The sequence below is a fragment of the Myotis davidii genome, unplaced genomic scaffold (assembly GCF_000327345.1).
Source record: "Myotis davidii unplaced genomic scaffold, ASM32734v1 scaffold73, whole genome shotgun sequence".
In the NCBI taxonomy this organism is placed as follows: domain Eukaryota; kingdom Metazoa; phylum Chordata; class Mammalia; order Chiroptera; family Vespertilionidae; genus Myotis; species Myotis davidii.
The window spans coordinates 2,886,295-2,910,500 of NW_006286675.1; the positions used below are offsets into that span (position 1 = coordinate 2,886,295).

The 24,206-nt window shown below is 39.0% G+C and overlaps 1 protein-coding gene across 4 annotated transcripts in view; it reads left to right on the forward strand.

Moving 5' to 3' along the window:
* Positions 1-24,206, forward strand: part of FANCD2 (Fanconi anemia complementation group D2) — a 60,149-nt gene that overhangs the window by 18,772 nt on the left and 17,171 nt on the right. For all 4 annotated transcript variants that reach the window (XM_015560364.1, XM_015560363.1, XM_015560365.1 and 1 more), the window contains 19 exons: positions 589-676; positions 1,403-1,507; positions 2,477-2,577; positions 2,927-3,035; positions 3,261-3,296; positions 4,483-4,626; positions 6,924-7,058; positions 8,696-8,827; positions 10,352-10,462; positions 13,549-13,658; positions 16,801-16,861; positions 17,498-17,617; positions 18,258-18,331; positions 18,623-18,769; positions 19,261-19,361; positions 20,000-20,115; positions 21,146-21,254; positions 21,769-21,879; positions 22,361-22,473. In XM_015560364.1, the coding sequence (XP_015415850.1) occupies positions 589-676; positions 1,403-1,507; positions 2,477-2,577; positions 2,927-3,035; positions 3,261-3,296; positions 4,483-4,626; positions 6,924-7,058; positions 8,696-8,827; positions 10,352-10,462; positions 13,549-13,658; positions 16,801-16,861; positions 17,498-17,617; positions 18,258-18,331; positions 18,623-18,769; positions 19,261-19,361; positions 20,000-20,115; positions 21,146-21,254; positions 21,769-21,879; positions 22,361-22,473 (2,023 nt within the window). The remainder of the gene's footprint in view (positions 1-588; positions 677-1,402; positions 1,508-2,476; positions 2,578-2,926; positions 3,036-3,260; positions 3,297-4,482; positions 4,627-6,923; positions 7,059-8,695; positions 8,828-10,351; positions 10,463-13,548; positions 13,659-16,800; positions 16,862-17,497; positions 17,618-18,257; positions 18,332-18,622; positions 18,770-19,260; positions 19,362-19,999; positions 20,116-21,145; positions 21,255-21,768; positions 21,880-22,360; positions 22,474-24,206) is intronic.

Genomic DNA, 24,206 nt, shown 5'->3' on the forward strand with positions numbered 1-24,206 from the left:
AGTGTTTCTGTTTTAATGCAACTTCACTTATCCTGGAAGTAGTAGTTTTTAAAAATTTGGTTTGTAATACTTCTTTTTCTCTAGCTGTCTGCAAAGATGTTCAGGGATTTCTTGTCTTTGTGCTTTTGGGCAGGATGTTCCCTCTGGGTATAGCACTATAACATCCACTTTGCTGCTTAATTCCAGCTTGTTCTTTTGGGTAGCCTTCTCTTAGACTCTATCACTGTCCTTCTCTACCCTTTGTTCCTGTAGCACCCTGCACATATGTCTGTCATATTTATCGCATGCCATTATAATTGTAGATTTTCTTCTTCCTTTTCTCAGGAAGGATATGTACCAAACTCAATAGTGGGTTTCCTTTGTTTTGGGTAGTGGGAATGCTGAGGGAGGACATCTTCTTTCTATTCTGTTGTTTGAATTTTTTATAATACATTTTTTTAATCAGAACAATTTTTAATGAAACATGCTATGAACAAACTTAATGGGAAGTAAGAATATCCTTTCTTCCCATACTCTAGTGATTTTCCCAAGTTGTTACCTGCCCAGCTCTGTTAAAAGTTGCACAACTTTTTTTTCCACCATTCACAGTGACCTTCTAACAGAGAATACTTCACTTACTGTACCCATCCTGGATGTCCTTTCCAGCCTCCGACTTGACCTGCAGCTCCTGTCTAAGGTAGGGAAGATTCTATTCTCTCACCTTCCACAGCCAGTGTCAGTTAGTTAGTCATTGCTTGGGAGCAATCTATGTAATGGCAATTTCCTTTTGAAACAATATTGAATGACATTTGATCTCTTTTGTTCTTTTTAATGAATTTCATGTGTCATACTCTGAGAGGTTCCCTGCTATGTTTTAAGCAGTAAGTTTTGGTGGTAATCTATGTTGCTTGAATATTTACAAACTGCTCTCCATAGAAATAACAATTTTTTCTACTTTCCTCTAGACCAGTGGTTCTCAACCTTCTGGCCCTTTAAATACAGTTCCTCATGTTGTGATCCAACCATAAAATTACTTTTGTTGCTACTTCATAACTGTAATGTTGCTACTGTTATGAATCGTAATGTAAATATCTGATATGCAGGATGGTCTTAGGCGACCCCTGTGAAAGGGTCATTCGACCACCAAAGGGGTCGCGACCCACAGGTTGAGAACCGCTGCTCTAGACAGTGGAAAATTCGGGCTTCAAAATATAACATAGCACACATTTATCACAAGGAACTGTGGTGTTAACAATTGAAAGCTTATAATTTGGAACAAAATAAAACATGGTATCTTTCTTCCTGAATTACATGTGAGAAAACTGAGTGAGAGAAGTAATTTTTCTAATTTTACCTACCAAGTTAGTATTAAGTTGAAGTATTAATCTGAAATGTTTAATGTTTTCATGTTTTTTATGATTAGGTCCGCCAGTTGGTAATGAGTAAACTGTCATCTGTCAAATTGAAGGACTTACCTGTGATAATCAAGTTCATTCTTCATTCCATAACAGCCATGGATGCACTTGAGGTACCCTATTATTTCCCAACAAACATTAATAGGTGCTAGACCCTAGAGCAGTGGTTCTCAACCTTCTGGCCCTTTAAATAAGTTCCTCATGTTGTGACCCAACCATAAAATTATTTTTGTTGCTACTACTTAACTGTAATGTTGCTACTGTTATGAATCGTAATGTAAATATCTGATGTGCAGGATGGTCTTAGGGGACCCCTGTGAAAGCGTTGTTCGACCCCCAAAGGGGTCGCGACCCACAGGTTGAGAACTGCTGCCCTAGAGAGTACAGAGAAGTGCAGTGGTGCTCTTATGAAATTCAGCAATAAAAAAAGACTAACCTAATCCAACCGGCATGGGTCAGTGGTTGAGCGTCGACCTATGAGCCAAAAGGTCACAGTTCAATTCCTAGTCAGGACACATGCCCATGTTTTGGGCTCATTCCCCAGTAGGGGGCATGTAGGAGATAGCCGATCAGTGATTCTCTCTCATTGATGTTTCTTCTATCTCCCTCTCTTTTTTCCCTTCCTCTCTGAAATCAATTAACACACACACACACACACACACACACACACACACACACGTGTGTATATATATTGATATATATACAAGACTAACCTAGATGAAGATAAGTTATTTAAATTAATAGGTTCTAATCGCTTTTTTCTGTACAAACTAATTTATAAAGCTTATGAATCCAGATAGTATGAAGGGGAGCTATTGACCAGATTTATTGCTCTATATAAGCTGCTACAGGATACATTTGCTATTTCAGTGTAATACCTCCAAGTTCTGGGATTTTAAAGGGTATGACATACTATACTTGTATTAGCTATTTTTGTCAACTCTTTCAAAATGCCTTGTCTAACATTTAATAATCCTACTTCCTCAGTCTTTCAGGACATTGTTACAGTTCCTTTGAGAGAGTGGACTGTGCCTGTCTGCTATGCACGAACAGAACACATAGATAATATTTATTTTCCGCAGGTAATTTCTGAGCTTCGGGAGAGGTTGGATGTGCAGCATTGTATTTTGCCACCATGGTTTCTGGCTTCCCAAAGCAAGATGAAAAATAAAGGCCAAACACGGTATAAGCTCATTGACTATTACCATCCTTTTTCTCACATAAGCAAGGAAAGTTTTCTGACATTTATCCTGAAGCCAGGACAGTAGATCTTAATATTTACAACTATAAAGAATGGCAGTAATATTATACTCATGGAATACTGTACATTTTCTCAAGTCGTGTGTGTGTGTGTGTGTGTGTGTGTATTCTCTTGGCTGTTCACATCAATCCCAGATAGACTGCTGTACAAGTTTATTAGCCATTTACACATGAAGTTGTGATTTGTTCCAGGCTACTTGGCTAGTAAATAGGAACCCAGGTACCTCTCTGTTAAGTGGAAGAATGATTTTTTTCCCTTTCTGCTTCTTTAGTTCTTCAGGAAACCAAGAAAACAGTGATGAGGACTGTGTTTTTCTTGTTTTTGACATAATAAAGTCAGCTGTTAGATATGAGAAAACCATTTCTGATGCTTGGATTAAGGTGAGTGAGCTCTTTGAAACTTTAAATAGTAAGGAAGAAATGGGTGGCAATTGGTGATAGATATATAAGTAAAGGTAAGTTGAAATAAAAGTCTTAAAAGTCATTCAGGAAGAAATGATAGATGATGGTTGCTTGGTTCTCAAATAAGAGAACAAGGCATGCTGAATAAAGTGAGAAGTATTATACTAATGTGTTGTAATATATTTGTGACCCTTGTTTTTCTAGGCAATTGAACACATTGCCCCAGAGTCTGAACATAAGGTAATGTTAACATACTATGAATTTTAAGTATTAAAATTAGTGAAATTGGCTAGTGTTTTTTTCCTTCTTTTTTTCTTGCTTCCTCCAGTCATCCTTTCTATGCCTTCTCTAGCTGCTCTAATAAAAACAAGCTGTCTGGGGAAGATGATATGAGTGGGTGACTTACCCGCTCATTTATTCTGGCAATAAACTAAGCCTAAAATATCCATAAGAGAAAATGTTAACATTCCAAATAAGCATAGTGAGTTGCAAAGAAGCCAAGTCCCTACTGCTGAGGAGTTGAAGACTAGAGTCACCTGGATCATCAGTCAGGTCCCTGTATCTGTCTGATTGTCTTCCCTCCCACCAAATAGAATTGTCAAGATAATGGCATTCCATGTTTTACTTCTCTTTATGTATGTAAACCTGACCAGAGTGAATCCATCCACTATAAAGGCAATGATACTGGATCTCTCTTAATTCTGGAAATGTCTTCTTCTGTCAAGAAGCCAAATGATTGAATTTCTTTTTAAAAAAATATTTTTTTGTTGATTTTAGAGAGAGAGGAAGGTAGAGAGAGAGAGATAGAAACATTGATCAAAGAGAAACATTGATTGGCTGCCTCCTGCACTCTTCCTAACAGGGATCAAGCCCACAACCTGGACATGTGCCCTGATCGGGAATCAAACCATTGACCTCGTACTGGAAGGATGCTCAACTGAGTGGAAGGGAAGGAGGGAGGGGAGAGAGAGTCTTATTTTTAATAGCTGTATAATATTCTGAAAATGCCTATCATAATTTATTTAACCTTTTTCATTTGACAGATATTTACAGTCCAACTCTTCACACAGTAATTTTTCTAATATTAATGAAAATATATACTGAAGTTGGCAAGTTGTTTGATCTTTTTTCTTTAAGAATTGTGAAGATATTTGAAGTTCTTTCTGTAATAATATCACTTTCACTTGTGTTCCAATGTTTTCTTAAAATATACCAGTGGTTAATAGTTGTGGCACCTTTATTTCTCTGAAAAATATTTTGGGATTTGTGCAAATGTAGGTGATACTCCCGTGGGTATGTTGAGCAAATGAGTGTCGTCCATCATTCTGTGTTTTAATAGGGAAAAAGTTAAAGTTGCTAATTCATTGTAGTAAATGTATTGACTTATTAAACTCTTTTCCTGTTGTTGCATATTTATTTACAATAGACTTTTGACCTGGTGATGCTTCTAATCATCTATAGCACCAACACTCAGGCAAAGAAGTACATTGAGAGGGTGCTAAGAAATAAGATTCGATCAGGCTGCTTTCACAAAGATCTGCTGCAGAGTACATTCTATGTTCATTACTTGGTAAGTGTCAGAGAATCAGACAACATTATTGTGAAAGGTATAGAGAGGACATTTTAACCTTTCCTACCCAGTGTGGGAATCTTAACACCACCACCTTTGCTAGCTGTTGATCTTTGACAGGGAGCTCAGTATATTTCAAAACCTAGTAGGATTATTACTTACCTTGATGGAGACATTATGATGTTAATAAAACCAGTGTAAGATTGTTTTTTAACTTTTTAGTGAAAAGGTCACAAAAATGGTTTATGTTGAGCTTATTAGATGTAAACCCCAAATTCATTTTCATAGAAGGTATTTTAATTCTCATCTTTTAATTACGTACTTAATGTAACATGATTTTTAACCTAAAATGGAAGGCTTTACAGCTCCCATCTAATATTTCATCTTGTTAATTTCAGCCCATTATTCAAGCTGATTGAGACTTTCAAATCTTAACTGTCTAGCTCTGTGTTATCTGCAACTTGACAGACTTACCTTTTGTGTCTGTTTTAAGTTGTTTTGTTTCTTTTGTTTTTAAGAATAGTTTATTGATTTTTAGAGAGAGAGGAAAGGAGAGAGAGAAATATCTATCTGAGAGCACAACATTGATTAGCTGCCTCTTGGACTCATTTTACCAGGAATCAAGCCTGCAACCTGGGCATGTGCCTTTGATCAGAAATCAAACCAGCAACCTGGTGCACAGGATGTCACCCAATCTACTGAGCCACACTGGCCAGGGCCTAAGTAGTTTTTAAAAACCCGCAGCATACAGAACCAAAGAAATGCTAATAGAGACATAATCATGCATCTGTTGAACCATTACTATTTGACTATTCAACCCTGTGACCTTAGGTGATCATTCCTGTTGAAGTATAAACCATTCAAATTAGGATTTTATAAGCTAAGAATGATGTTTTCAGGTGAATATTTAGGATATTAAGTGTATGCCTTCTTAGAACACTGGTAGCAGTACTTTGGGGCTTGACTTAGGAACTAATGAAAATATATAGTTGAGCCTTAAGATTTTATATTTACAAGGGGATTTAATGTTTGTGTATATATATATATATATACACACACACACACACACACACATGGCCCAATGCACAAAGTTCGTGCAAGGGGCTTGGCCCCCACTGCCATGGCTTCGTCCGGAAGGACTCTGGTCTAATTAGCATATTACACTTTTATTATTGTAGATATTTTTTTGTTAGTTCTCACCAAGTATATTTTCATTAATTTTTAGAGAGAGTAGAAGGGAGGGAGGAAGGGGAGAGAGGGGGAGGGGAAGAGAAAGAGAGAGAGAGAAACATTGATGTGAGAGAGACACATCGATTGGTTGTGTCCCGCATGCACCCCAACCAGGCCGGAGATCGAACCTGCAATGCAGGGAATCGAACCCAAGACCCTTCAATGCACGGGCCAATGCTCTAACCACTAAGAACACTGGCCAGGGCAGTGTTTGTATTATTTTATCTTGCAGTTCTTTCTGTGCTTATTTCTGGCAATAATATATGTTTTGGGCTATAATTTTCCAGAAAGCAGAAACCATATATCATTTTTTACTGTATTTTTCTCAGTAAAGCAGTTTATTGCTTAATTAAGATTTTCTTTTTATTGTAATGATATTGGTAAAAAAGGTGGACTTAGTAACTGTTTTTTTTTAAAATATATTTTATTGAGTTTTTACAGAGAGGAAAGGAGAGAGATAGAGAGTCAGAAACATCGATGAGAGAGAAACATCGACCAGCTGCCTCCTGCACACTCCCCACTGGGGATGTGCCCGCAACCAAGGTACATGCCCTTAACCGGAATCAAACCCGGGACCTTTCAGTCCGCAAGCCGACGCTCTATCCACTGAGCCAAACCGGTCTCGGCTGTTTGTTTGTTTTACTCTGCATCCATTAATACCTTCTTGGTAAGACAAGACTAGTTCTCGATCTTTCAAAGAAATCTATCTAATTAGTATTGAACTTTGTAGATTGATTTCAAATCATAACTAAAGCAGAGCAAGCCAAATATTTCACTTGGGGGTTGTATAATTGAGTGAGGAGATTGGGATTTAAAAGATCTGGACTCTAGTCTCATATTGGGCAGATACAAACAGTGCTATTAGGTTGTAGTTTAACTTCTTTGAGCTTCAAAGCCAATTCTTATTTATATGCTGAATCTAGAATGATGAAGAATTATTCTGGGTAAAGCGAAGATTTAAGGTTTCTTTATTTAACATGAGAGTTGACTGGGAGATATCTCACATTCCAAAATGGTTAGCTGTTCTTGGTGCTAAAACTTTTTTCTCTCTTTTCTTCCCCCTTAAGGTTCTTAAGGATGTTTGTCCATCCATTCTATCGCTGGCTCAGAATTTGTTGCACTCCCTAGACCAGAGTATAATTTTATTTGGCAGTCTCCTATACAGATATGCATTTAAGTTTTTTGATACTTACTGCCAGCAGGTATGTTGAAATATTTATTTTGTAAAAGAGCAAACAGAGAAAAGGGAAGAAATGTTATTCCAAGTGACTTGCATGTGATCTGATGTTTATTGCTTGTGACTGAAGGCATTGAGGGAGAAAGAGCTCTGAACCGGGAGTTGGGAAAACTTAGTTCTAGTGATAGTCTCGGTAAAGGGAAGAGACTGGATTGGAGGATCAAACTCTGTTTTTTGAGCTCTAAAATTCTGAATCTAAAATGAAGATTCAGATCCAGTATGCTCCAAATGAACTGTGGTCAGGAAGCTTCACATTCATAGTACAGGAATTGCAGTCTTAAAATTTAGCTGCAAATAGTCAACTGCCAGTTGAGCCTGGAGTTTCCTAGGAAAAAAATGTGGCAAAATACCAATGAAGAAGAAAGGCTGAGGGCATAGCCCTATTCCCATGAACATGAGACACAAAATTTAATAACACATATCCACTGAGGGAGGACTATACTTGTAGGAAGTGATTATGAAAAGAACAAAGTGTCTTATTTTGTATTTGTTATATATTCTATACCTATTATTAACAATGTTAAAACACATTTGAATTGATATCTTTAAAAAACGAAGAAAAAGTTTTAAAAACTTAGAGCAGCAATAGATTCAGTTGACATGAACTAGCTATTGCAATTGAGGAAGCCAGATGACTCTATATGGAGCAGCATTATAAAGAAAAGTGAGAATGGCATCTAAGACATTCTTTTTGAACCATCTTATTTTAAAAACACTATCATGGCACATGTTGCTTGAAACATACAAGTTTAGTAGATAAAAACTTCCAAAATCTTTAGATCTTTGAAGGCCATCTTTTCAGTAAATTTCAAAAAGTTAAATACAATCACAGCATAAAGGGTGATATTTAACCCATATGAAAAAGAGAAAGACTATGCCACGGAGAAAAATCAGGAAGGTTTAGATTAGCAATTTTCAAACTTTTTCTCCGGCACTCCAAAAAATATGTTTTTTGCCAATCTGACAAAAACATAGGTATAATTTTTTCCCCAAAGTATATTTTCATTGATTTCAGAGAGGGAGAGAGAGGTAGAAACATCAATGATGAGAGAGATTCATTGATCGGCTGCCTCCTGTATGCCCACACTGGGGAATCGAGCCTGCAACTTGAGCATGTGCCCTGACCTGGAATCGAACCACAACTCCTGGTTCATAGGTTGATGCTCAACCACTGAGCCATACCGGCCAGGCAAAATAGGTATAATTTTGATTCATTCACACCAGATGGCTTTTGTTTTGGTTGTTGTCATTTTTTATTTGACAATCTAAGGGAAAAGAGGTCAGTGTTCCTGACTAAATAGTCAGGTATTGCATGTTTTTAAAAATTCTTATGGCACACCAGTTGAAAATTAATGGCTTAGATAATGTTCACTATCTAGATACTTATGGGAAATGACTGGATGGTAGTGTAGTTAGATTTGGCCTAATCTTAACCTCCTGAATCCAACATTAATGAAAACTAGATAATAAAATTAGACGCTGGGATAGGGTGGATTGAGATTTTGACCAAGTTGAGATTGGAAGCCCTCAGGCTTGAACCCCTTTAAGATGGCTCTTCCATATTTTTGCTTCATACTGTCCTGTTGACTCTTTTCTGTATAGGAAGTGATTGGTGCCCTCGTGACCCATATCTGCAGTGGGAATGAAGCTGAAGTTGATATTGCATTGGATGTTCTCCTAGAGCTGGTAGTTGTAAACCTATCTGTTATGAGGCTGAATGCTGTCTTTGTGAAGGTATCTAGTCGCTTCATGGTCATATATTGAATCATTTTTCTTTCTTGCAGATATTTGAGAAATAGCTGCTATCGGTTAGCTATAATTTATTTCATACTCTATTGAGCATTCTTGGTAGGAGGAGGTGAGGTGATGGGAAATAATACAAAAAGTAATTCATTTATGTATTTGTTCAGCAAATACTTTTTTGTGATTATGTGATAGGCTCTATTTTTGGTCTGTGGATACAAAAGTCAGTCCTTGCCTTTGATGATAGAAAGTAAGACTTATAGTCATTACAAATACATGATGAATTCTCTAGTAAAGATACACCAGAACAGGAATAATTAATTTGACCTGGGAAGCTGGAGAAGTTTTCAAAGAGGAGATAACATTTGGGTGATTCTTGAAAGTTGGGAATCATTTGATAAGGGAAAGGAAGAAAGTGCATATAGGCACAGGGCAGTTTGAACAGAAGCAGGTTGGCACCCAAGTCTGTGGTGTGCCTGGGAGATGACAAGTAGATGAGTGTGCTTGGCAAAGAGGATATATGGTGAGAGGTGGTGGGAGGTGAGGCTTAGAAGACATAGGACAGGACCAGATTATGAATGGTCTCAAATCCCACGATAAGAGTTTCAACTTTATCTTTTTTATATATATATTTTTTTATTGATTTCTAAGAGGAAGGGAGAGGGAGAGATAGAAACATCAGTGATGAAAAAGAATCATTGATCAGTTGACTCCTATATGCCCCACACTGGGGATTGAGCCCGAAACCTAGGCATGTGTCCTAATCAGGAATTCAACTGTGACCTCCTGGTTCATAGATTGATGCTCCATCACTGAACCATGCTGGCCGGGCTCAACTTTATCTTACAGACAGTAGGAATCTATTCCAGGTTTGTATGAGGGAGCCAACATAATTAAGTCTGGACTTTGAAAGGTAACTGTGTAGGCTGTGTTATCCCCATATTAGGGATGAGAATACTGAGGTTTTACCCAAGGTCAAAAAGTAAATAATTCTGCCCTAGCCATTTTGGCTCAGTGGATAGAGCGTTATCCTGTGGACAGAAGAGTCCAGGATTCGATTCCTGTCAAGGGCACAGAGAAACACATTAATTAGTTTCCCAGTATTTCTCTGTCTTTCCCTCCCTCTTCTACTCTCTCTAAAAATCAATGGAAAGATATCCTTGGGTGAGGATTAAAAAAAAAAAGTAAATAATTCCCTTGTGATTACCCAGAAAGAATAATTTATGAAATAGAACCTGAGATGATACGGGAAAAAGGTCAGAGATATAACTTTTGGCAGAATATTGTTTTCACTAAGAAAAAGGGAAGAATGGAGGAAAAATAGGGAGATTGAAGAGACATGTTACGATGACTAAGAATTTCTGCCCTTTTGGGGTCTTAGCTTAGCTTTAGAGAACCTGAGCTTTCGTGGAATAAATGTCTGCCTATCTGTATATGCTTCGTATAAGGATTTAATTTTTTTAAAGGAAAAAAATGTTAGTTCCTAACCGTATCATTTGCATTTTTTGGTCACAGGGTATTTTAGATTATCTGGATAAAATGTCCCCTCGGCAAATACGAAAACTCTTCTATCTTCTCAGCACACTGGCATTTAGCCAACAGCTTGAAGGCAGCAGTCACATCCAGGTAAGGGGAAGTGTGTTGAGAAAGAATCTTAAACCTTTTTTTTTTTTTAATATATTTTATTGATTTTTTACAGAGAGGAAGGGAGAGAGACAGAGAGTTAGAAACATCGATGGGAGAGAAACATCGATCAGCTGCCTCCTGCACATCTCCCACTGGGGATGTGCCCGCAACCCAGGTGCATGCCCTTGACCGGAATCGAACCTGGGACCCCTCAGTCCGCAGGCCGACGCTCTATCCACTGAGCCAAACCGGTTTCGGCTTAAACCTTTTTAATTGTAATTTACTGAAAGAAAAAAAGAAATAAATCCAGCCTGTGTTGTAGGCGAAATAGAGTACATAGTCATAGTCCCAGCATTTGTTTATTATTTTCTTACCACAAACATTAAGTGCTTACTGTGGAGCAAGCACTGAGATGTTAGGTATATTAGACCTTCTGTGTGGAAAAGGATCTGTAATCAGCTAACTATGAAACTGAGTAAGAAAAGTAGTTTATATTCTGCGCTGAGTGCCTAGGGGTCACAGAGCATTCTACATCATCTGAGCTTGTTTTGTTTTGTGAACACCATTCGTTGAAAAAGCCAGGCAAAGGACTAAAATAAGAGATTAGTTTAGAACAGTGGTTCTCAACCTCCTTGCCCTTTAAATACAGTTCCTCATGTTGTGACCCAACCATAAAATTATTTTCGTTGCTACTTCATAACTGTCATGTTGCTACTGTTATGAATCGTAATGTAAATATCTGATATGCAGGATGGTCTTAAGTGACCCCTTGGAAAGGGTCGTTTGACCACCAAAGGGGTCGCGACCCACAGGTTGAGAACCACTGGGTTAGAATCTTAACACATGGCTCTTTTGTATCTTTGGTGCCACCCTGTGGCAGTAATCCATACTAAATTATGAACAACCAACACCCTTTTAAAATTAAAAAAGTAAATAAATTGGCTAGGTAATATGCGCATGATACAAAATTCAAAAGGGATGGGAAGGTAGTGAAAAATAAGTCTCTCCTCTCAGTCCTCTAGACATCTAGTTCTCTAAAGACAATCACTGTTACTATTTTATAGCTTTCTGAGATGTTCTGAACATTTACAAATTTGTATTTATCTATTATTCTACTCCTTACCCTCTTATTTTGCATCCTGAACATCTTTTTCATGTAGCAGTACATTTTGGAGATAGCTTCATATCATTAATTTATCATATCATTAATTTAGAGCTATGTCATTACTGTTTTAAATTGTGGTACATACATAACATAAATTTTATTGTTTTAACCATGTTTAAATATACAATTCAGTGGCATTAAGTACAGTCACAATGTTGTACAGCAGTCACCACTACCTATATTCAGAATTTTTTCATCATCCAAAACAAATTCAGTACCTATTAAGTGATAATCTTCCATTTCCCTTCTCCCTAGCCCCTGGTAATCTCTCATCTACTTTCTGTCTCTGAATTTACATATTAGGTACCTCATTTAAATAGAATCATACAATATTTGTCTTTTTGTGTTTGGTTTCTTTCACTTAGCATAATATGCTCAAGGTTCATCTATGTTGAAGACTATATTAGAACTTCATTCCTTTTTATGGCTTGAATAAAAGTCCATTTTATGTGTATTAAGGTATATACCACATTTACTTTATTCATTCATTCATTCATGTACACTGGGCTTTTTCCATCTTTTGACTATTGTGAATAATGATACTAGGAATGTAAGAAAGAGTACAGGTCTCTCACTGAGTCCCTATTTTCAATTCTTTTGTATATATACCTAGGAATAGATTTGCTTAGTCATATGGTGATTATGTTTAATGTTTTGAGAACCACCAAACTGTTTTCTACAGTAACTGTACCATTTTACATTCCTATGAATAGTTGAGGGTTTCCATTTATCTGCATCCTTACCAACACTTATTTTTTAATTATAACCATCCTACTGGGTGTGAAGTAGTATCTTACTGTGGTTTTGATTTGCATTTCCCTAATGACTAATGGTGAACATCTGTGTGCTTATTGGTCATTTGTATATCTTCTTTGGAAAAACATCTGTTCACATTCTTTGCTCAGTTTTTAAATGGGTGTGTTTTTATTTTTTTAATGTGTAATAATTCTTTATGTGTTATGCATATTAATTCCTTACTAGATATATGATTTACAAATGTTTTCTCCCATTCTGGGGGTTGTCTTTTCCCTTTTTTTGTTTTTGGTGAGTTTTTTTTCAGAGAGAGAAAGGGGGAGGGAGGAAGGGATAGAAACATCAATGATGAAAAGAATCATCCCCTGCTGGGGATCAAGCTGGCAAACCGGGTATATGCCCTGACCGGGAATTGAACCGGTTCATGGGTTGATGCTGAGCAATACTGGCTGAGCCAATTTCATTTTTTGATTGTGAGTATCCAGTTTTTTCAGCATCTTGAAAAGTCTGTCCTTTCCCCATTGAATGGTCTTGGCACCATTTGTGGAAAATCAATTGACCATCTATGTGAATATGAAGGTTTGTTTCTGGATTCTTTCTATTCATTGGTCTATATGTGTGTCCTTATGTTAGTAGCACACTGTTTTGACTATTATAGCTTTGTAGAAATTTTGAAATTGGGAAGTGTGAGCCCCAAATTTGTTCTTTTTCAAGATTGTTTTGGCTGCTTGGGTTCTTTGAAATCCCCTTTGAATTTTCGTATGGGTTTTTCTAATCCTGCAAAAAATGCTATTGGGATTTTAATAAGGATCGTGTTGAATGTGCATATCCTAACTATTTTATTTCATAATTTTATTAGCTGAACAATAAATAGCATTATGAAAATTCACATATGCTTATCGAGCAACTATCCAACAGTAACAATAATAACTTATTATTGAATATCTACCATGTGCCAGGCACTGTTCTAGGAAATTTCATAATTTGTCTCTGATCCTTTTATAGATGAAAAATATTGAGACTCAGAGAGATGAAATGACTTGCCAAAGGCCACACAGTTAATGACTGATAGAACCCTTGTTATTCTAGTTTCTTTGCCTCTGATATCTGTAGGTTCTTTTGCTATACCATTCCTCTTTTTCTTTTCTGTATCATTGTCTCCTTGTAGGATGACATGCATCTGGTGATAAGGAAGCAGCTGTCTAGCACCATATTCAAGTACAAACTCATTGGTATTGTTGGTGCTATCACCATGGCTGGCATCATGGCATTAGACAGGTATGCATTGAAATTGGTCAGTTAACCAAGTTGCTGCCTTACAGAATAAAGTATTACATTGTGTAGACATCATTGTAACAGCAGATATTAAAACCACTAGAGGCCAGGGCACGAAATTTGTGCACTGGTAGGGTCACTAGCAGCTGCCAGCCGCCAGCTGGGGCGTCCCTCCCTTCCCCTGGCCGCCTGCCAGCACCAGGGCCTCCCTCCCTTACCCTGGCTGGCCTGCCCCATGGTCGAACTTCTGGAAGAACTCTGGTTGAGTTGACAGTTTGTATTCTATGCTTTTATTATATAGGATAATAAGAGAAGTGAGCAAATGTTAGTTGCCACTTTTCCACATTAACGTCCAATTTTTTTATACATATATATATACATTTATATATATATCTACACTAATAAAAGACAAACGTGCAAATTGGCGTACGACCGCTACCCTTTTCATTGGCTAATCAGCGAGATATGCAAATTAACTGTCAGCCAAGAGCCAAGCTTCCTGCCTGCCCTGGCCAGTTCTGAGTTGTAGCCTTATTATAGAAAGTAAATCCCAGAGTAAAAAGAAAAAAAGGAGAGGCTGGGAGCTTCTGTCGCTGAGGGGCTTGGCCAGCCTGAAAACGGCCCTCAACCCCTCATCCAGGCTGGCCAAACTTCCATGGGGTGAGGGTCCCCACTGGGGAGGGCTTGCCCAGCCTGCAAACAGCCATCAATCCCTCACCCAGGCTGGCCTGGCTCCCCAGCAGGCCCCCCACCCTGATCCGGGACACCCTTCAGAGCAAACCAGCTGACCCCCATCCGTGCACCAGGCCTCTATCCTATATAATAAAAGAGTAATATGCAAATTGACAGCAGAATGACTGGGAATCACTGGTCACTATGACACACACTGACCACCAGGGGCAGACGCTCAATGCAGGAGCTGCCCCTTGGTGGTCAGTGCGCTCCCACAGGGGGAGCTCCGCACATCCACAAGGCAGGCTGATGGCTGCCAGCACAGCAGTGGTGGCAGGAGCCTCTCCCGCCTCCTCAGCAGCACTAAGGATGTCCGACTGCAGCTTAGGTCTTCTCCCTGTTGGTAAGTGGACATCCCTCGAGGGCTGCCGGGCTGCCAGAGGGATGTCTGATTGCCAGCTTGGGTCTGATCCCCCAGGGAATGGGCCTAAGCCAGCAGGTGGACATCTCCTGAGGGGTCCCAGACTGCAAGAGGGCATAGGCCGGGCTGAGGGACCCCCCCGAGTGCAAAAATTTTTGTGCACCGGGCCTCTGGTGGTGTGTGTGTGTGTGTGTGTGTATAGTTTTTTTATTCAGAGAGGAAGGGAGAGGGAGAGAGAGATAGAAACATCAATGATGAGAGATCAGTGATTGGCTACCTCCTGCACACCCCTCACTGGGGATCAAGCCTGCTACCCAGGCATGTGCCCTTGACCAGAATTGAACCCTTGACCCCTTCATTCTACAGGCCAACACTCTATCCACTGAGCCAAACTAGCTAGGGCATTCCCTTCCAATTTTGACTGTATATGCCACATATAATTTTTACAGAATTGTGATCATAGTCATTGCAATCTGATGGTTAAAAACTAGGGATTGCCAAGAAATAAAGTTCTAGAAATGTTTCTACAAAAGGGAAATCCTGATTCTCCTGGGATGTATTTTTCTGTATCTGCTCTGTCTGGGCACTAGACAATATAGGTTTCTTCATTGCTGTTATTCTTGTCTGGGACATGATGTTTAACACAAAGTCTTTCTATGGGTGCCCCCTTCCCCCCTGCACTTTGATGCCACAATTATAGCATCTAAAGGAACATTTGATTTGGGGCTTAATAAGATATTGCCACTGCAAAATGACATTGGAGTTCAGTTCATGATCCCTGGAAATGATTTGTCAGGAATTCCTGAGACCTCAAAAGACATCCTTAGAATCAGCATTAGTAATTTGTAGAGGCTGAATAGTGTACTGGTTCATTTTCCAGAGCTATACTGTTTGCCTGGGGTCGAATACTAGCTCTATTTTTTTTAAAAAATATATTTTATTGACCTTTTACAGAGAGGAAGGGAGAGAGACAGAGAGTCGGAAACATCGATCAGCTGCCTCCTGCACATCCCCCACTGGGGATGCGCCCGCAACCCAGGCACATGCCATTGACCGGAATCGAACCCGGGACTCTTCAGTCCACAGGCCGACGCCCTATCCACTGAGCCAAACCGGCTTTGGCTATTTTTTATTAGCTGAATAATCTTAGGCAAGTTACATTACCTCTCTGTGCTTTTGTATTCTCACATCTGTAAAATAAAGATAATAGTATTTACTTTCTAGAATTGTTGAGAACATTAAATGGTTAGAATAATGCTTAGTGCTCACTTTATGATTATTACTAGTTTTAGTGTGCCCTTAAAAGAAAAATCTAAGCCTGGCCGATGTTGCTTAGTGGTTGAGCATAGATCCATGAATCTGGAGGTCACAGTTCAATTCCTAGTCATGGCACATGTCCGGGTTGGAGGCTTGATCCCTAGTAGGGGCGTACAGGAGGCAGTCGATCAATGATTCTCTCTCATCATTGATCTTTCTTCCTTTCTTTCAAATATATTTTTATTGATTTCAGAGAGGAAGGGAGAGGGAGAAAGAGAGAAACATTTTGGAGAGACTAATAAACACACACCTCTGCCTTCCTCCAATTTAGCTCATTCTGCTGTGCACCTCTCTCCAAAATCAATAAAAACATTTTTTTAAAAAATCTAAGATAGCCATTGTTTGTTCTAATCCACATTTTGTGTGACCTGAATAAATACTGCTCTGTCCCTTTTTGCACTTATTTTTGTTTGTTAATCCTCACTTGAGGATATTTTTTCATTGATTTTTAGAGTGTGTAGAAGGAGGGGGAGAGACAGAGAAAAACATAAATGTGAGAGACACACATTGATTCGTTGCCTCCCACATGTACCCCGACCAGGGTCAGGGGGATTGAGCCTGCAACTTGGGACCCTTCAATCCTCAAGCCAACACTCTATCCATTGAGCCAAACCGGCTAGGGCCCTTCATGTATTTTTGTCATTACCCTCATCTCAGGGAAGGTGAGATTCTTAAACTTAATTGCCGGTTATTACAAAATATTACAAAAGTGAAGCTAAAATTTCTTCTTTTTAGAAGTAGATTTTCAAGTTTGATCCAAGGGAAAGCAGATCTGAGCAATGAACAGTACACACAGGTAAGTTATTGTAATGCAATTGGATATGTTTATGAGAAATTGAGGAATTGATTCTGGTTACTGTCAGTTTATCAGAAAGTGTGCTGGTTTTTTCAATATATGTTTTTCAGAACTCAAAGAGATTTGTACCACTCTTGTGGCACTTAGAATCTACTGGCTTGCGTTGCATTTATTTCTGCATCTGTCTAATCTCCCTAATTAAATCGTGAATTCCCTGAGAGCAATAAAGATGGGCCTTGTTTGAAGAATGACAGATTGATCAGAGCAATTACAGTCAATGTGTAATTGGAGAGTTGGAGAGAAAGCTATATTGGAGATAGTAAAAAAGGCTTTAAATGTGAATCAAAACATTTTAATTTTTTTCTCAGAGGTAGTCCTTAAGGGTTTCTTAGCCTAGAAATGGCATAATCCAAGCTTTGCTTTAGAAAAACAAATGGCTATGTGTCTTGTGGATTGGAAAAGAGGTGAGATTAGACAAAGACAGACCGTTTCAGATGCTCAGGAAAACCTGAGGTGAGAGGTAATAAGCACTTTGCCAGTGAAATTGGAAAGGGAAAAAACTAAGTGGGGTGAATGGTTTTAGGGAAGCAGTGGCAGCTCAAGGGCTGAACCATTCTTTGTCTTCGGATGCTCCAGGTGACCTCCTTGTTGCAGTTGGTTCATTCCTGCAGTAAGCAGTCTCCTCAGGCCTCTGTACTGTACTATGATGAACTTGCCAACATGATTCAAATAGTAAAGCTGGCTCCAAAAGTCCTGGTAAGGCCAAGTACCTTTTTCTTTTTCCTTTTTTTAAATATATTTTTATTGATTTCAGAGAGGAAGGGAGAGGGAGAGAGAGATGGAAACATTAATGCTAGAGAGAACCATTGATGGGCTGCCCTCTGCACACCCCCTACTGGGGATCGAGCCCACAACCTGGATATGTGCCCTTGACTGGAATCAACCAGGGACCCTTCAGTCTGCAGGCCGGCGCTTTATCCACTGAGCCAAACCGGCGAGGGCCCAGGTATCTTTTCTTAAAGCAACAAAGCATGAATGCTGCTTTACCACACGTTCTTCAATCGCTCTCTCTGTTGTGCTGTAAAAATAAATTATCCTATGAGCTCTAAGTGGGAAGGCTGTTCTGACTCCCCTGCCCCAGACCTCTCCTCTGAGGCCTTCTTCACATAATAATAGTAAGCATGAGGTGTTGACAGTGTTGATGTTGTTGGTAGTTGCCAGGCAGTGTGTTAAGCACTTTTCATGCATTACGTCTTTTCAACTTCATAATAATGAAGTATTATTATTTCCTTTTTAGAAATGAGGAAATTGAGGCTTAGAAAAGTCAATAGTTTATCTAGGGCTCCACTGTACGTACACCATGGGCTACACAGCCTCTTTTGTTTGTTTCCTGAAGGAATGGGTTGGGCAAACCATCTTTAACGATTTTCAAGATGCCTTTGTGGTTGACTTGTGTGCTGTTCCAAAAGGGTAAGTACTATTCACTCCCTGATTTGATTATACTGGTGAATAAATTATGTCAGTAGCTAGTACAGATATCAGAATGCCCTTGTCCTCAGCCAAATCTAGCCTATTCCCACAACTTCTTTCATCCCAAACCCAGCACCCCTGGCTCCAGAATTGCAAAATGTTTCCCTACTTTATCCTTTATCCTGTTTCTCATTTCTCCTCATAATAGGGAGATTGATTTGTTCTAGTGGTTTCCCCTATAGACTTGTATACCCTTGAATTGAGGCATCAGATTCTGGTTTCTCTCCACAGTAACTATCCATTTCCTGTGAAAGCTCTCTATGGACTAGAAGAATACAGTAGTCAAGATGGGATCGCTATCAACCTCCTGCCACTCCTGTTCTCTCAGGACTTTGCAGAAGATGAGGGTAGAAGGATTTCACAGGAATCAGACCACAAGTCAGTACACCTTCTTTTCTAAAACCTCTGCTGATGTTTTGAATGTTCACAGGAATTCCACAGTTCTTGCAATCTGTGGGGAACTTAATTGAAAAGGGTTTCTCCAAAGACAGGTAATATTTGGATGGGTTAGTAGAATCTTTGTTTTCCTCTTGGACCTTTTAGTTGGAATTTGCATTGCCTCATGACAGCCAGCAGGTTTCTGTGAGGCTATTTTTGTTTCTGTTTCCCTCCCAGGGACATAATTGTCTATCTCTGCTATTTTCACTCCCTTCTTCCTAATACATGTCATTCATTCTACTCACCTCTGCCTTCCTCCAATTCGGCTCATTATGTATCTGCTGTGCATCCATTAAGTTCCTTGTCATGTGTTCTTAAAAGTAGACAGTTATTTTGGGAAAAAATTTCTTTTATTATAAGTTTGGGCTCCCCATAAATGTGAACTAATATGCCTGTAAAGTCTGATATGGAAATGGATTTTTCCTTCCCAGGTTGGTCTCTCCATTGTGCCTAGCTCCCTATTTCCGGTTACTGAGACTTTGTGTGGAGAAACAACATAATGGAAACTTGGAGGAGATTGATGGTTTGTTAGGTATAGCACAAAGTTATCAACCTGTCCTCTTTGTGACCTTTCTTTGGTAAACTTAGGGAAGGGGCAGACCAGTATATGGTGTTTGGGGGAGGAATTTTCTTTCTTTTTCTTTTTTTAAAAAAATATATTTGATTTTTTACAGAGAGGAAGGGAGGAGGATAGAGAGTTAGAAACATCGATGAGAGAGAAACATCCATCAGCTGCCTCCTGCACACCTCCTATTGGGGATGTGCCTGCAACCAAGGTACATGCCCTTGACCAGAATCGAACCTGGGACCTTTCAGTCTGCAGGCCGACGCTCAATCCACTGAGCCACACCGGTTAGGGCGAATTTTCTAACTTCACAGAATAGTATAGCAGTAATAATAGAGTTCCAAAGACAAAATAATACATATTAGACTCTCAACATGTTAATCAATTGTTTTCATAGTTTTATATTACTTTCTGGTCTTTGCTTCTATAGTTGTTGCTAATACTTCTTTATTATATTTGTTGACTGCTGCTAATATGGAAGTATTTGGGGACTTGATCTTCACATACAAGTTAAATGGGAAACTACACAGAAGGAGAGTTAGCTTTAGGGGCAGCATCCAGGTTTGACTTGAACCAAAGGGAGTAAAAAGTCTGTTTTCTTTCAGATTGTCCTATATTGCTCACTGACCTGGAGCCTGGAGAGAGGCTGGAATCCATGTCTGATAAAGAACGTTCATTCATATGTTCACTCATATGTCTTACTCTCAATTGGTTCCGAGAGGTGAGCAGAGTTTTTAGAACAGTTCACCTATTATCTGTAGTTAGTTTCAAACGGAAACTATTTTCTTGATTCCCATAAGATGCCCTAAAAAGTCTACCAGGCACTAACCTCAGTGTATATCAATTACTGTGTGTATCTCTCCCCACCCCCACCCTCACCCCCAATTATATGTATCTTCTGATGCAGCCAAATGAAAATACTAGAATTCACTTAATGTTGCCTATGCTTTACTACCTCCAACCCTTTCTCATAGTATTTTTACTTCTGCCTGGAATAATGTCATCTTCTTCACTGTGAAAAAATACTGTTTATCCTTGGTTAAGTACACACCTAATGTTTCAAATCAGTGAGATCAATTGAATGAGTTTCCCCATTCTTTTAGAACATATTTGTGCTTAATGAAATGCACAATAATATGAAATATAAGGAAAGTGAAATGATGAAAATTATGGTATCATTTTATATCTACATCTCCTTTCTCATGCATAATATCTCTGAGGAAGTTTATTTATTTGAATTATCTCTTCTTATCCTCACAATTATATTATGACATAGGCAACAATGAGTATTATTCTCTTTTAATACATATGGAATTGTGGGTACAGAGAATTTGGTCATTAAAATTTATCAAGCACTCTACCATGCCAAATGCTGGACTCATTTAATTCATATAACAACTGCATTCCTATGTTATAGTTGAAGAAATAAAAGCTCAGAAAGGTTAAAAATTTGGCCAGGGTCACACAACTAGTAAGTAGTGGAATAAGACTTGTTTCACCAAAGTGTATGCTCTCTAGCCACTGTGCTATTCTGCCTTGTCATTTAACTTGTAATAAATAGAACTAGGATTAAGAGTCAGGTCTTATGTATTGGCCCAGGGCTTTTCCCTCTACAGCATTTTGCTGAGAGTACTTTTTACATTACAGACTAAACTTACAGATCCTGCCGCTGAATGGCATCTTAGCTCTGGATGAACAAGGTTAAAATCTGAACAGTTCAAAGTATGAGAATATAATTTTTACCTTTGCAGGTTGTAAATGCCTTTTGCCGGCAAATGTCACCTGAGATGAAGGGAAAGGTGCTCACCCGGTTAAAGCACATTGTAGAGCTACAGGGAATCCTGGAAAAATACTTGGCAGGTAAGGGAAATATCCTGGTAGCCCTACTTGGAGAGCAGTGAAGAGCTAAAGAAGTTAGCTTTTAAGCTAGGCTCACTGATAGCAGTGAGTGTGTCCATTTTTCCTTCCATCATTATCGCCAAGAGCTCTTTCTGCTTAAAAAAATATAAAACATTGGTTAGGTTACTTTGCTTCTTTGGAGGTCAACTAGTAAGTTGCAGTGCCCTTTGACTTCCTAAACATAGTTATGAACCAGGAGTAGAGCTGAAAGTTCATAATACCTCTGACCATTAAGTAAACTTGTCTTTTTAAAGTGTTAGCTTGGTTCTATGGGGAAAACATGGAGCTTCCTAAGTTACCTATGGCCATTTTCCTATGCCAGAACAGCCAGATGACTTGAATGCATCTTGTAGGAAGTCGGCCATGCTTGGTAGTTCTAGAAACTAGTTTTTAGCCAATTGGGTAATTAGCATTCCCAGTCTAACAGTGGTATATGGTTGTTATATATTGAGTTTCTGCCTGCTGTCTATTTCAGTCACCCCAGACTGTAGTCCTCCCCTTGCAGCCTTTGACTTGGAAACTTCAGCTGTAACACCTCATGCCAGCACTGTATTTTCAGCAAAAATAAAAAAACAAGGAATTACAGGTAAATTCTTACATCTTATTGTCTCCGTATGAGTCATATTGAATGGACCTAAGAGGTTATATGCATTAAGGCATCAGTATTGGAGAGATTATGTAATTGAACCCTCTCTTTAGCATTTATAATGAACTATAGTGTGGGGTTAGACAATTACCTCCTCTGACCCAGCTGGTGTGGCTCAGTGGTTGAGCATTGACCTATGAACCAGGTGGTCACGGTTCAATTCCTGATCCTGGCACATGCCAGCATTGTGGGCTCAATCCCTAGTGTGAGACCTGCAGGAGGCAGTCGATAAATGATTCTTTCTTGTCATTGATGTTTCTATCTATCTCTCCCTCTCCCTTCCTCTCTGAAATCAGTGTTCTTTAAAATTTACCTCCTATGCCGCTAAGGAGTCTTTAGCAGGTTGTTTGCTAAAGGCAGTGATATTTAGTAAACATGATTATTGATTCCTTGACTCACTTTTCTCTTTTTGAAACATAAGGAAGAAGGAATCGAAAAGCAGGTGGGAACAAAACATCTTCCCATGACATGACTTCAAAGGAGGATGGTTCAGAATGCGACCCTACACCATCTAATAGAGGCCAGCTGGAAAAGGTATTGGAATGATGCATATCCATGAAGGTGTGTGACTGCCCAATGAGGTTAACAGAGGGCCAGCTTTATTGTCTGAATTTCACAGAGAAATGTTAGGGAAAGGAGAGGCAAACAAGCTTCTGTAGGCCTTACAGTGTCCCTGTCAGTAGCAGAGTTCACATTAGACTATAAGTTCTTATCACTACCACCTTGTTTTTCTAATTATTTTCTTGAATATTTTATTCCATTTTTTGCATCCTAGCAGTATTTTGAATTCTTCCTTGTTAATTATCAGCTTCTGTCTATAGGCGTGGTTGTAAATATACTCCTTTTAGCTTCTTTCCCCTTTTCAATCCCAGATTGTCAACTTCTTGATAAATTGAGATAACATGAAATACTTGTACAGTTTCTGGTACTTAATAAACAGTAGTTCCCTTTTCCTATAACTCTACCATTCACAAAGTGGATTTCATGTGTTTGTGATATTGCCTGAACCACATGGATCCTAATCATTTCTGTTCCTTAGCTACTGTTTATTATTACACTTGATCTTAGCCAAAAGCTGAGAAGCCATGTTTATTAAGTATTTATTATGTATAATTGATTCCTCTAATCCTCCTAAAAATTCACGATTAGGCCTAGTCGGCTTGGCTGAGTGGCTGAGCATCGACTTAAGAACCAGGTTTCGGGCTTGATTCCCATTGTGGGGCGTGCAAGAAGCAGCCGACCAATGATTCTCTCTCGTCATTGATGCTTCTATCTCTCTTTCTCCCTTCTCCCTTCCTCTCTGAAATAAGTAAAAATATATTTTAAAAAATCCAAGGTTAGAAAAAAATCCAAGGTTAGTAATCATATTCAAATTTAATACATGAGGAAACGAAGACCCAGATAGGGTAAATGACTTAGCCAAGGTCACATGGTTGATAGGTGCTTGCTCAAGGGCTTGAAGTAAAATCTTGTTTTAAAAAATTTAATTTAGACCTAGCTGGTTTGGCTCAGTGGATAGAGTGTCAGCCTGTGAACTAAAGGGTCCCAGGTTCAATTCTAGTCGAGGGCACATGCCCGGGTTGTGGGCTTGATCCCCAGTGCAGTGGGGAGGGCGTGCAAGAGGCCAATCAATGATTCTCTCGCGTCATTGATGTTTTTATCTCCCTCTCCCTTCCTCTCTGAATTCAATAAAAATATATTTAAAAAATTTTTTTTTTAATTTAGCCCCATTGGTGTTGCTCAGTGGTTGAGCAGCAACCCATGTATTAAGAGGTCACCAGTTCTATCCCCCGTCAGGGCATATGCCCTGGTTTCAGGCTTGATCCTCAGCAGGGGGCATGCAGGAAGCAGCCAATTGAACAACATAGATGTTTCTATCTCTCGCTCTCTCCCTAACATTAATTAAAACATTTTTTAAAAAATTAATTTATGGCACCCATATGTTCATAGCAGCACAGTTCACCATAGCTGAGATCTGGAAACAGCCTAAGTGCCCATCAGTAGATGAATGGATTAGAAAACTATGGTACATCTACACGATGGAATACTATGCTGCTATAAAAAAGAAGGAACTCTTACCATTTGCAATGGCATGGATGGAACTGGAGAGCATTATGCTAAGTGAAATAAACCAGTCAATGAAGGAAAAATACCACATGATCTCACTCATTCATAGATAATAAAGACCATTATAAACTTTTGAACTATAATAGATACAGAGGCAGAGCTGCCTCAAACAGAGTGTCAAACTGCAGCGGGAAGGCCGG